The sequence below is a fragment of the Mauremys mutica genome, chromosome 2, assembly GCF_020497125.1.
Source record: "Mauremys mutica isolate MM-2020 ecotype Southern chromosome 2, ASM2049712v1, whole genome shotgun sequence".
NCBI classification, from domain to species: domain Eukaryota; kingdom Metazoa; phylum Chordata; order Testudines; family Geoemydidae; genus Mauremys; species Mauremys mutica.
The window spans coordinates 31,961,699-31,974,763 of record NC_059073.1 but is presented as its reverse complement, the minus strand read 5'-3'; the positions used below and the strand labels follow the sequence as shown (position 1 = coordinate 31,974,763).

Sequence of the window (13,065 nt, the reverse complement as noted above, 5' to 3'; positions counted from 1 at the left end):
GCTCCCTGATTCTCCTCTGCCCAGCCCTGGTGACAATGTAAAACTTCCACTCCAGCTGTCCTCCTCTTCTTCTTCTCCCCCACGCTCAATCTAAATAAATAAATATGCTAATTTTCTTACATAAAATTACCAAAAGGTAGAACTCCTTAGTCATCTGTTCCTAAAATAGATCATACTGCATCACAAGTAAAGTAACAGCGATAGGATAAGGCTTTAAAAGTTGGGAGGAAACCAGTATGCTTGCCAGATCTGTATACTTGAACAGGCCACGGAGTTTAGGCACAACTGACCACTATAAGGGTAAGTACCTTCCACTGGGCTTATCGTATGGCGTCATTCTGGTGGTCAGAATCTATGCAGGGATGTCAGGGTAATATGGGTCCTAAGTACTATGTGTGCTTGAAGGACTGTAAGATCTTCAGCCAACCTAGAGAACTAGATTTTGTTAGAATGAGCAAGGACTGACCATCACCCATTCTATTATGCGGGTGTTTTTTAATAAAATTGCAGCTTTTCCTCCCAAGCAAAAAAGTCTCTCTCTTCATTACAGACATGCTGAGTTAACCCCCCCTGGAAATATGGAAGATTTTGAAGCTGTTACAAACCATTAACCAGAGTATAGCGGCACTAATGGCTACAATTATAGCATCATCCATTCTACTCATGTAAAGGAAATACCTCTCTCTCTCTCTCTCTCTCAAACTTGAAAAAAAAATCCAAAGTGTCATTTAAAAATGAAGAAAGGGTTTGATTGGAAGAAACTTCTGTTTGCCCTACACTGCTCCATGTTTCCCAAGCTGGAACATATTTTAACTACAGAGTTTATTAGGGCCTGTATTCCACAGTATTAGCATCTCGATGCTCCAGAAGTGAAGACTGGTGTTTTAATGCTGTAACATTATCATGGGTAATCCTAAAAATCATGGGTAGTTTCCCTAAATCCTTACACTTCATATCCCTTCTTTCATCAGTCAATAATCACATTTTTTTCTGTTTTGATGTCAGTTCATCATCATCGTCTTCTTTTCCTCTTGCCCTGCCCCCAATGTTCTACTTGTTCATAACATCACACACAGATATAAAAAAGATAACACTGGTAACAAATATTACTATTTAGCATATATGCATTTGGGGTGGCAATAACAATTTAGATAGTTGTCCCTACAAAATATGCAAGACTCAGGTAATGTGTCAATGGGTCAAGTTCAGACTTAGTGTGAGGGGGTTGAAATCCAATGGATTCATACCGCCTTACATCAGTTCTGAATTTAGCACAATGGCAGCAAAAAGATTCAAAATGAGACACTACAAATCTAACAGCATGGGAAGCTTATATCATGGATATTTCATTTTCCTTTATGTAATATAAACTATATTTTCCACAACCCCAATTTAATAATTTAGCATTTTTATGTAAATAATTTATTTAATTAAAATTTAAGTAACACCAGAAGGAGAGACAGATTTTGGATCCAATGGTGAAGGACATGGCAAAGCTATACTGGCTTGCTTTGAAGTCTATCAATTGTTATGGAGAGTTAGCACCCTACTGGTAAAGTGGACCCCATATTTAAAGCCTAACCTTGCAAACACATATGCACGATAGTCAAGGGAGTACTGCCTATAATGTATTTTCAATTTTTTAGATTAAATTTTCCTAGAAACTTCACATAAAATATGTTAAATTATACAATATAATATTCTGATCATAAACAAAAAGTGTAGCAATAATGCATTGAGTAGCCTAAGAACTAATATTTTAAGTACTATTAAAATTAAGAGTATAAGTTGATGATCTGCTTAAGCAAACATCATTGTGTGTACATAATATTTTATTCTACCATACATTTGTCGAAGACTGATGACACAATAACACAAATGTTTACCACCCTGCATAGTACCACTGACAATCGTCAGTAGTAATTATTTGCTACTGTATTAATCTAGTAGCACTAAGTGAATCAATAAAAATCTCACATTTCTACATTTTTGTCAATGGATATTATATTTACTCTTTCATACAGTAATGCTCATGGTACACTGAAGAAAAGAGAGCTATCTTTGGCAATAAAGATTCGACTGTTCAATTCCAATGTGAAACCAGTCCTACTGTATGGAGCTGAAACCTGGAGGACAACTAAAAGAACCGCTAGGAAGATCCAGACCTTCATTAATAGCTGCCTTAGAAGGATTCTTCAGATCCGCTGGCTAGACACCATCAGTAACATCCACCTCTTGGAGAGGACTCATCAACCTCCAGCAGAGGAAGAAATTAGAAGAAGAAGGTGGGGCTGGATAGGACACACACTACGCAAGCAGCCAACCAACATCACCAGACAGGCATTGCGGTGGAACCCCCAAGGCAAGCGGAAAAGAGGCCGTCCAAGAAACACCTGGTGACATGACCTTCAGGCTGATTGCACAAAAATGGCCTATACCTGGAACCAGTTAGAGCAAATGGCCCAGGATAGAGGACTTTGGAGATCTGTTGTTGGTGGCCCATACCCCGACTGGGGTGACGGGCATGAATGAATGAATGAATATTTTATTCTACCATACATTTGTTGAAGACTGATGACACAATAACACAAATGTTTACCACCCTGCATAGTACCACTGACAATCATCAGTAGTAATTATTTGCTACTGTATTAATCTAGTAGCACTAAGTGAATCAATAAAAATCTCACATTTCTACATTTTTGTCAATGGATATTATATTTACTCTTTCATACAGTAATGCTCATGGTACACTGAAGAAAAAGGTATATATCCTAAAGAGGAAAATATAGAAAAAGGTTTATTAAAATCACTATATAATATAAATACACCCCTACCCTGATATAGTGCAACCCAATATAACACGGGCAGCGTGTTAAGGGTGCTGGGCCAGGCCAGGGCCGAGGAGTTTGATAAGAGACAGAGGGTCACAGGGGTGATCAGGGCCCCCCGTCCCGGGTCTGGGGGGCAGGAGCCGTGGGAGGGCACTTTTGGGGTCCCCGCAGACCCAGAGTGGCCTATGGGGGGGCATCCTTTCCCCGACCTCCCCGCACTCACCGGTGGTGGGAAGCGGAGCAGCTCAGCCCCAGCCACCTCCAGTCTGCCACCTCCCAGCCGTGGTGCTCCACTTCTCGCTGCGGGTGAGTGCATGACCTTTTCCCAGCCGCCCTCCAGCAACACGGCGGGGGCCGGGGCAAGGAAAGCGGAGCGGGCTGGGGCTGGGCTGCTCCACTTCCCGCCGCTGCCGGTGAATGCCTCTCAGGGGGCGGGGAAGGGGAAGGGTAGGGAGTGGAGTCCTGGGGGTAATTAGGGACAGGGGTCTCTGCAGGGGGCAGTCAGGGAACAAGGAATGGGTGGGGGAGGGCAAAGCAAGTTTGATATAATGCTGTCTCACCTATAACACGGTGAGAATTTTTGTCTCCCGAGGACCACGTTATATCGGGGTAGAGGTGTATATGTTTATATTTCACTTTTGTGTCTCTTGCAAGTCATGAAATAACTCCAGAAAATACAGATCTTACCATGACAGCTGGGTAGTGCTCTGTTCCACCCAGGTCTTCCATCATCTCCCATAATACAGGTAAGTGTAGAATACCCTTGAAGAACATAACCTGCATCACAGTAATATGTGACTGTTGATCCCAGTTTATAATCCATTCCAAGTCTTGTGCCATTCATTACATTTCCAGGATCAAAGCAGGACTCACGTAGTTTTGCTACAAAAAGAAAGCAAATGCAAAGGCAATTTTGAGTACACATGGAAATGTTCATAGATTATTCCTGTGGTTCTTTTAGGTCACCTCAAAGCTCATAGGACCCTAACATTGTTTTCCTTTTAAATTCCTCAATTCATTCTTCATATGTTCTGTATCTCATTGATCTTCCCGTCAATTTAGGACAACTGAACACAGTACTCCATAATGACCAAGAACTACTCCCAGAGGTGAAAGTAAGTTCATCTGGTCTGGTCCGGCATACTGTCAAGAAAGTGCAAACCATACTGGCAGGGCCACTGATGAGGGAGGAGGGAGGGCAAAAGGGTCAACTGCCCTGGGGCCCAATGATTTAAAAGGGCCACGGGCTCCCAGCCCCCAGGACTCCGGTGACGATTTAAAGGGCCCAGGGCTCCCAGGCACTTTAAATCACGACCAAAGCCCCGGGTGGCGCAGGCCAAGCAGCACTTAAGGGCTAGCTGGGGGATTTTTGCCTCAGCCTTGCCTCTTTCACCAGATGCCCTGTCACTTCCACCCAAGACCCCAACCCTTCTGGGGGGCCAGAGCCACTCCCATGGCATCCTGTGTACCGGTAAGTCATTTACTTTCATCTCTGACTACTCCCTAGATGTAGAGTTATGTCTACAGAACAACCACTCTTTTCTGTTGGTAGATTGTCAATCCCATCAGCAGTGATGTAGTCAAGTAGGAGGCCTGAACTAAGATCTCATGCACAGTGTCCATGGGCAATTAGGCAAACATGAGTGGTTGTTTGTTTTTAAAATTATATTGATTGAAAACTCAGAACTGAAAAATTAGTTACTAAGTACTTTATAATCAAATAAAGTGCACACAAATGATTAGCATTTCAGATTTGTTCAAAATGAACAGCAAATTTGTATCTACAATACCATTTTTTAATATTATAAAAGTTTCTCCTTTTAAATGTATTGGAGGCCTCATTATGAAAAAAGATTCATGATACTGTATTTATCAATTGTATTTCTTATTTATAACTTCTCATTTTAAAATATTCAAAACCATCTGAACACATGCACATGGTCCTGTTGTTGTTTCTGCCTTCTTTCTGTAATACAAATAATAAACTGTCTAATGCCACAGAGCCATCAAGAAGGTAACACACTCAAAGCAAATAGCAGCTCAACATTTTTCAATTCCAGCAGCAATATCCAACAGGAAGAAAGTAAATGCCAAAAATAAATAAATAAATAAATAATTTTGCAATTTAATGTCATTAAACAAATAGTATATGATATCAGAAAATGACACAAGTATCAAGTCATACATATATATTTTGTTTGTACGGCTACCCCTCTGATATATATTTTTGTGGTTGTATGGGGGAGATTGGTTTAAGAACATTACCATAGCTATCTAATCAAATAGAACACACCTCACTAGATTATGAGAATTGCATATTTCACTCCCTCATTTAATATGAGAACTAGCAAGAGGAGAGAAATAAAATACTCATAGGCTAGAATGTTCCAGGTACATCAGCATCAGAATAAAGAAACATGGAATGGCTTTTCATTATTCAAAATTCATATTTGTCATTAGAGTGTTATGTCCATTTACATGGTAAAGAGAGCTGTTGAAACCTCAGTCTTTTTCCAAACATTTTATCAGAACTCACACACTTTATTTGCTGTGTTGATGCTTCTCACGTGAAAATCAGTAAGATAACTGTTAGATACAATAACAATTGTACAGTTATATTTAAGTGTAGGCATCTCCATGAAAGGGACCTCTGAACTTAATTGGGTGTGTTCCACTCAGGAAGATCCCAGCTGCTGTGATCCAGACTTGAAGACTAGGACCCCCATGATACTTTGGGGAAGAGACAGACATCCCTGCCTCAGTTTCAATGGGCTCTATTTTGTGAGGACTTAAAAATAAAGTTAAAAAAAAGTAGCTGCTGAGTTGTAGGGAGTCTTGTCTGAGCTCTGTTCAAGCAGGGCACTAGCCTGCTGCTGTGGTCCCCTATTTTGACTTGGGTGCTGAGACTGTGTTGGGGATGGAAGAGACTCCTTTGTGGAGCTAAGCTCCTGCTAGAAAGCTAGTAGCTGCTGCTGAGAAACTGCTGGGGCTTTGACCAAGTGGGGAGTCACGGAAGCTATTATTGAGCTTTGTCAGAGCCAGGGCAAAGACTCTTGCTATGGCGAGAACTGACTGAGTTTGGGATGCAGTGAAAGCAGTGTGAGTAACCACAACTTTTATTTTGTTTGTTTATTTATTTAGGAAAGTGCTTTCAAGGAAAAGGGGTGATGAAAAGACTAAGTGGTTTCCTTGAGGCTGAAAAGTGGTCTTGTCTAACCAGGATCCAAGATTACAGACCTCGGGTTATAACAACGCCTGTCTTCAGAACAGTTGTGGAGCTTGGATTGATCCACAGTCAGAATTGCTCTGACCTTTGTTGACTTGACTGGACTACTTAACTGGTATTTTTGGGTAAAACCCATTGCATAGAGTTTAGAGGATTTAGAGGATTCCCACATATTCACCATCACCACTGGGATACTCAGGATCTCCTTTACATTTGACAGGCACCCTGGCACACAGGTGAGTGTTGCCTGCTCCCAAGTAAACTCAGGAAGGAAAGACGGGACCACCTAAGCATAGATAGTATCCATTCAAGCAGATTTATTTTTGGATGCTGCATTCCAGTGTTTGTGGCATCATAATTCTCTCCAGAGTTATGAACTGTGATGTCTCAGGAAGTACAGTGTAACATCAATGAATGAATGGGAGTGGAGGAGAAAACTGATTATCAAGGGCAAAACGTATACAACACAAATATCTTGAAATCTGTTTCTGATGGGAAATGAACAGAGAGAAGGTACAATTTATTGACATTTCAATAAAACATAAAATCATCCCAGTGCTCCACTTCAGGTTAAATTTAAGACATTGGCACTCATTTTCAAAGGTCCACAGTTTACCTGCAGGACCACCTCATCCTAATCATGTCCTCTCTGTTACATCTAGACACATCATGAAGCTTCTGTGTATGAGTTAGAGGTATCTCTGAGACAGGTCCACAAATCTGGAATGCACTCCTGGTACAGAATAGGATGACCACAAAAATCTTCAAAGAAATATGCAATAAAACCATAAATCAACTTAATTTCCCACAATAACACCATGAAAGAAAAAGTCCAATCCTCCCTACTAAAGAAAGAAAGAAATCTTTTGCATATATGGGAGATGTCTGGATATGGATACTATATAACAAATTAGAGAGGAAGAGAAAATAAGGTAGATGCAATATCAAAAGCTTCAGTTACAGAACACTAACACTGAAGGGAGGTGTCTGGGAGAGCAGTGATCAGTCGCATCATATATCTTCAGTGAGCAGCAATTACAGTTATGCAATTTTCTCTTCTCCAAAGATACAACTGTGATAGAATCCCATGAATGTTGACTAAGCACTAAAGATGTTGCCATAAAAATAAAGCTAAGATGTATCTTCTTAATAAGTATATTTAAAAATAAAACCTGAAACATGCAGCACCCTCATCTTACTCATAGAAATCTGAAATAGCTATTGAATGAACTTGGAAGGAAGATGTCTGTAAATCAGATTCTAACATATGCCCAACGTAGTCAAACAGTGAATACACAGTAAAAGGATCTGCAAGGGCTTTCACAACATATCAGAAACCCTTTCCACTTAAATATGTAGCATACCTTTCTGAGCAGCTCAGACTGTGGACACAAACTCAGAGACATCAGTCTACTTAGCTTCTACACCCTCAGGAACCATGTGTTCTGTATTCTGATTCACTATCAATATAGATGATGGGCTGACCAATAATTCCTATTGCTTCCTCTAGTCAAATATTGAATCCTTCCTTGATCACACAAATGGCCTAAGGTCTGCATTAAGCACTGTGTGGATGGTGGGACAAGACTAAAGATAGCAATTATTAGATGTGGTGTGTTAACACTGACATGTCAGTTCTCACTGGATGCTTTGAGGCAGTTGAAATGCAGCTTGGAGACCAAAGCATACATGGATGTTGTTGGTAGAGTCTCAATGCTGAACTGAGAACTCTCTATATTGGATAACCCAAGGCAAGAGATACTTTCAAGACCTTTTAGGACTTTTTGCATCCAACGTATAGGAAGCAATATCAGAAGTAAGGAGAATTTTCAGGCACTTTGTTCACCTTACTGTGACATCCATGAGCAAATTTCAAAGACAAAGCAGTCATGGTGTGCTCCACAGATCAGGATATTACAGTCAGTCTCTCCCTTGAACTGCAACTGTACTCTGAGCACTTTTCAAATCCACCAGGCTGCTTCTCCATTCTGAAGGAGAAAGGAGGGAATGTGGGAGAACACAAAACAAACAAAAATACAAGAAACTGCAGGTGAAAGGGTTTTGAGGGAGAACAAAATCTCCCTGATGCCAATGGAGTCATGACACTCAAATTCTTGATGCAGCACTAATACACATGGCACTTACCATGGATGAAAGCCAGTTCACAAACCAAATGTGGTCACAAAGGAATGGTACTAAGGCACTCAGGTTCTGAAGTCTTTTCTTCACTGCAGCGTGTTGCCCCAATCCATATTCCCATCCACACAAAGAAATGTCCATCTTAAATAAGTATTGCTTTAAATGCAAGATAGTTGGCCCCTTGAGGCATGAGGGATAAAGCTCAAATGCTACTATACTTGACCTAGTAATCCAGTGGAGATGCATTTACAGGCAGCAGCTCAAATTAAACACAACTCACCTGCTGTTAATCCAATCTCTCTGTGCTGCTAATTCAGTCACTCTGTATAGTTTGAGCATTGTTTCACAGCAAGGCTGCTCTCACTCAAACTCTCTGAGGAACCACACCTGAGTTACTCTACTCAAATAATTCCACTCAAGCTAGTCTAGTCTAGCTCGAGTGCAGTGACTTAAGTGGAGTACTTCAAGCTAACTGTTGCAGTGAAGACAAGCCCTAATACAGAGCTGGCCTGGATTAACAACCCCCACCCCTGAAGCCACTTCTCTATATTTTGAGCTATACGAGTTGCCCACCTGGCCTCACATTAGAAGCACAAACCCAAGAGTGACAATCTATCATAATTGCCTATGTGGAGAAAGAACAAGGAAAGAAGCATTGAACTGGGGGAAGGGTCCTGGTTGAAAAGCATCCAACCAGTAAGTCTGCAAAAGCATTTGGCGATAGAGACATTTTGCTTTTAATTCACTTAGCTTGTTAAATTGCGTATTAGTTTTTGTTTCACCTTTTATTTGTAACCAATTCTGACTTTTATGCCTCATTACTTGTAATAATTTAAAATCTATTTTTCTGCAATTAATAAACTTGTTTTAATGTTTTATCTTAGCCAGTGTGTTTGGACTGAAGTGTTTGGGAAACTCCATTTGAGACAACAGCGCTTGTGTATATAATTTTCCATTAATGAAATGACCTAATTGATATGAGCTTGTATTGTCCAGGATGGTACTGGGCAGTACAAGATGCACATTTCTGAGGGAAAGTCTGGGAATTTGCTGGTGTCACTCTGCTGTATAATTCAAGGGTGGCAATCTGGCTGGCGGAGACGCTTTTGCAGTATATCCCCCTGCCGCTTCCTGCAGCCCCCATTGGCTGGAATGGTGAACCGCAGCCACTGGGAGCTGCAATCGGCCGAACCTGAGGATGCTGCAGGTAAACAAACTGTTCCAGCCCATCAGCGGATTTCCCTGACCGGCCATGTGCCAGTCCCTGATTTAGAGGTTTTGAAATTAAGACAATGGATTGGAATTTAGGAGTTCTCAGTTCAATTTCCTGCTCTTCTGCAGACTTTCTGCATGATGCTGCTGGACAAGTCATTTAATATCTCTATGCCTCTGATTCCTATTTGTAAAACAGGATTAACAATACTTCCCTTCTCCCATCCTTTTTCTGTCTTTTCTATTTAGATTGTAAACACTTTGAGGTGAGAACTGCATCGTTCTAAGTGCCTGCACAATGGGGCCTCGATATCACTTTTATGTAAATAAAAAAATAATATTATAGTTGTTTATTATAATGAAATTGATAATAATGGTAGGCTCGAAATTTAATCTGCATTTATCTTCTATTCGTTTTCAAAGTCCACATAATTTTATGGGCCTAATTCTTTCATCAGAACAACAGACACAGATCCCAACAGTGAGAACAAGGAATGGTAACCGCACTTGCATAGTTTTAAACTCTTTTTTCTGTATCCACAGGGGAGCACAGTGCCCCTAAAGAGAACTCAAAAGAGACTTTTTATCCCTTAAAACCCATATATCTCAGGAGATTTGCTTGAGGGTCTATGCTTCTGCACTGCCTCAGCGCCCCCTGCATCTACAAGTGATACCTTAGTGCCCCTGTACGACTCTGTCATTATTCAGTTCCCTGCTCAGGAGCAAGAGAGGGTGTTCTCTGAGAGGTGAGGTGTGATGGTTTGGAGACTTGTCTACATACAACCTATGAATTCTGTTTGATATTATGAACTCTACGTATAGCTTCAATCCCATTGTGTAAGTAAATCAGCCATGAGATGAAAAAAAACCCAATCACATATCACACACATTATCTGGAAGAAGCTACAACACAAACAAACAAACACAAATAAGTCATTAATACTTAAGAACTGGGCTCTGGCAGGACATTGAGCATGTTAAGGAGGATACCTGCAATTGTTATTTAGGGGGAGGATGTCTAAGTTGTTCTTTAGGGATGGGGATTGGAGGAATGGAAAATCCGCAGAAAGAGAACAAAGAAACCAGACATTAGGACTGGTATTTAAAAACCCAGATGCTGAGAGATTCAGGAGACAAAGGATCATGCATCCTGAGCAAGAGGGAACCTTTTGACTGTCAGACCAGACAAAGTTGAAGGAAGCTGGCTGCAGAGGTCAAAGAGAACACTCCATGTTCCATAGGTGAAACCATGAGCTGAAGGAATGAGCTCCATGAGCGGTGACTTGGAACCCTGAAAGAACACTGACCCAAATCCCAATGAACCCTCAAGAGTGGTGAGGAAACTCCGGCAGGGAATAGCATACAGATATTTACTGGGGGTTTTTTTGTTTTTGTTTTTCTGGATCTGTATGTCTCTTGTGCTGTCTAAAGTGTAGACTGATGGGTAGAAATTCTTCTGCAAAGTTTGCACATTATTTACTTCAACTCTCACATGGCCCTGAAGGGGTAAACGGTAAACCGGAGTACCCACAATGGTGGAGCTCTGGGAAGGGTGTGCTTAAGCTACTTGGAGTTTTGAGAGGATCAGCACCAGTGTTCCCTCTAATTTTTTACATCCACGTGCTGAATGAATTTTGTTAGGTGCACCAATATGGAGGTGATGTGTGACACCTCACCTTCATATTGGTGCACCTAACAAAATTCATGTGGTGGGGCTGGGGATGAGAGGTTCAGAGTGTGGGAGGGGGCTCAGGACTGGGGCAGAAGGTTGGGGTGCAGGGGGGTGGTCTCTGAGGTGGGGCCGGGGATGAAGGGATTGGGGTACAGGCTGCCCCAGGCTGCATTGGGGAGAGAAGACTCCCCCCAGCCCTCTCTTGTCGCAGCAGCTCGGAGGTGGGTGAGAGGTGCCTCCCCCCAACCGCAGCAGCTCCGACGGGACTGAACTGTGCCAAGGGTGAGGCTCCTTTCCCCGGCAGCTCCAGCAGGCCTGGGCCAGACTGAGGGAGGGGCTCCTCTCTGCCAGCTGTGGCAAGTCCAGGGCAGTGGGGAGGTGCGTCTCTCCCTGGCAGCTCCAGTGGGCCTGGGCCAGGGTGAGGGAGGTCCTCCTCTCCCTGCTGCTGCAGCAGGTCCGTGCTGAGGCCGGCAGGGAGGGGAGCCTCTCCCCGCCACAGCAGGTCCATCATTTGGCCAGCAGGGATGGGCATCTCTCCCTGCCAAGGCTGGTACATGTTGCGGGAGAGGCATCTCTCCCCACCGCAGTCTTGAGCCCCTGCAGGGGGCTTAATAGGCAGCTGGCCAGTCACGCAGCAACACAGCGGAAACTTAGATCAGAACTAATCTTGGGATCTGGGTAGCTAGATTGTAGGGTCCCACTTCCAAAAGCGGTACCGAACAATAGTCTTTGCCCAGGGAGTATGCTTGGAGTCCAAAACAAAAGAGAGTGCCTGTAGTCTATCCAGATGAAAGGGAAGCTAAAAACACATGGATTTAGTGTTGGGATCCAAAACACAGCAGCCTGATGAATGTCCAAGCATGGAGGGTCTGAAGAGAACTTTGACATGGGGAAATTAATGAAAATTATTGCTTTTGGATTTACCATGAATTTATTATGGAAACTACTCCATAGCTGAGGGGGGGGGAGATGATTCCATAGAGAACAGTCCTCCAGTAGGCCGATCCAGTCTCATGGAACCAAATCCTTGTAGAGGAGGGCTTCTATGGGGTTTGACAATGTAACATGCATTTCAGAGAATCAAAGAAGATTAGGGTTGGAGGAGACCTAAGGAGGTCATCTACTCAACCCCCCTGCTCACAGCAGGACCAACCCAACTAACTGGAATAACTGGAACCCTCTCTTTTTTACACTCCAGCTATCTGAAGAAGTGGTCCAATGAGCTTAAAATACATTGGCGGCATGATTCATATCCATTGGGACTCATTGTTCTCTACTGCTCTGTGTAAATACATATTCAGGAACTTTTTACAGAGAGCATTATTTCACCTAACAAGGCAGTGACAATCCTTTTAAACTGATACTGCCTATGATAAATATGCAAGGATCTACTTTATAGTCTATGCTGTTAAGACTGAATTCAGACAGATCTAATATAGACCATCATGTAAAAGTCTATTTCAAGACCTTTGTTTTTCTTAAATCATTGACCTAACAGACTTAGCACTTTTAAAGCTTTCAGCATCTATGAGATGATGATTGCATCTCATCAGCATACCTTACAGGGCTGTGATGTGCTAATATGCCTGAGGTTCTTATTACATTTATGCTGGAAAATAAAACTATCACATGTGTATTTGGCACTGTCAAATTAAATATTGTTACTGTAACATTTTGGTTTTTACTTTGTAAACTAATGTCTTAAAATGTGGTTTAAAAATAGCATACTGAACATTTACATTTACAATGAAATCCAGCTGCAGATAGATTACACCTTACAGTATCTGTGTATATATAATCATTCCCAGAATGAGAGAAATAGATAATTTGTACAAACCAATTTTACGCTTATACCTCAAATTACACATTTTTGTGTAATTCTGTATATCCATAAGATAAAACATTTTGTTCATGTTTGTGATACACAGAATATAAAACGAATGAACAACAAAAACCCAACCAACCAACCAAAAAAAAAAAAA

General features: G+C 41.8%; 1 protein-coding gene across 3 annotated transcripts in view; it reads right to left on the bottom strand.

Moving 5' to 3' along the window:
* Positions 1-13,065, bottom strand: part of CSMD3 (CUB and Sushi multiple domains 3) — a 1,155,643-nt gene that overhangs the window by 300,735 nt on the left and 841,843 nt on the right. For all 3 annotated transcript variants that reach the window (XM_045006341.1, XM_045006342.1, XM_045006343.1), the window contains one exon: positions 3,522-3,716. In XM_045006341.1, the coding sequence (XP_044862276.1) occupies positions 3,522-3,716 (195 nt within the window). The remainder of the gene's footprint in view (positions 1-3,521; positions 3,717-13,065) is intronic.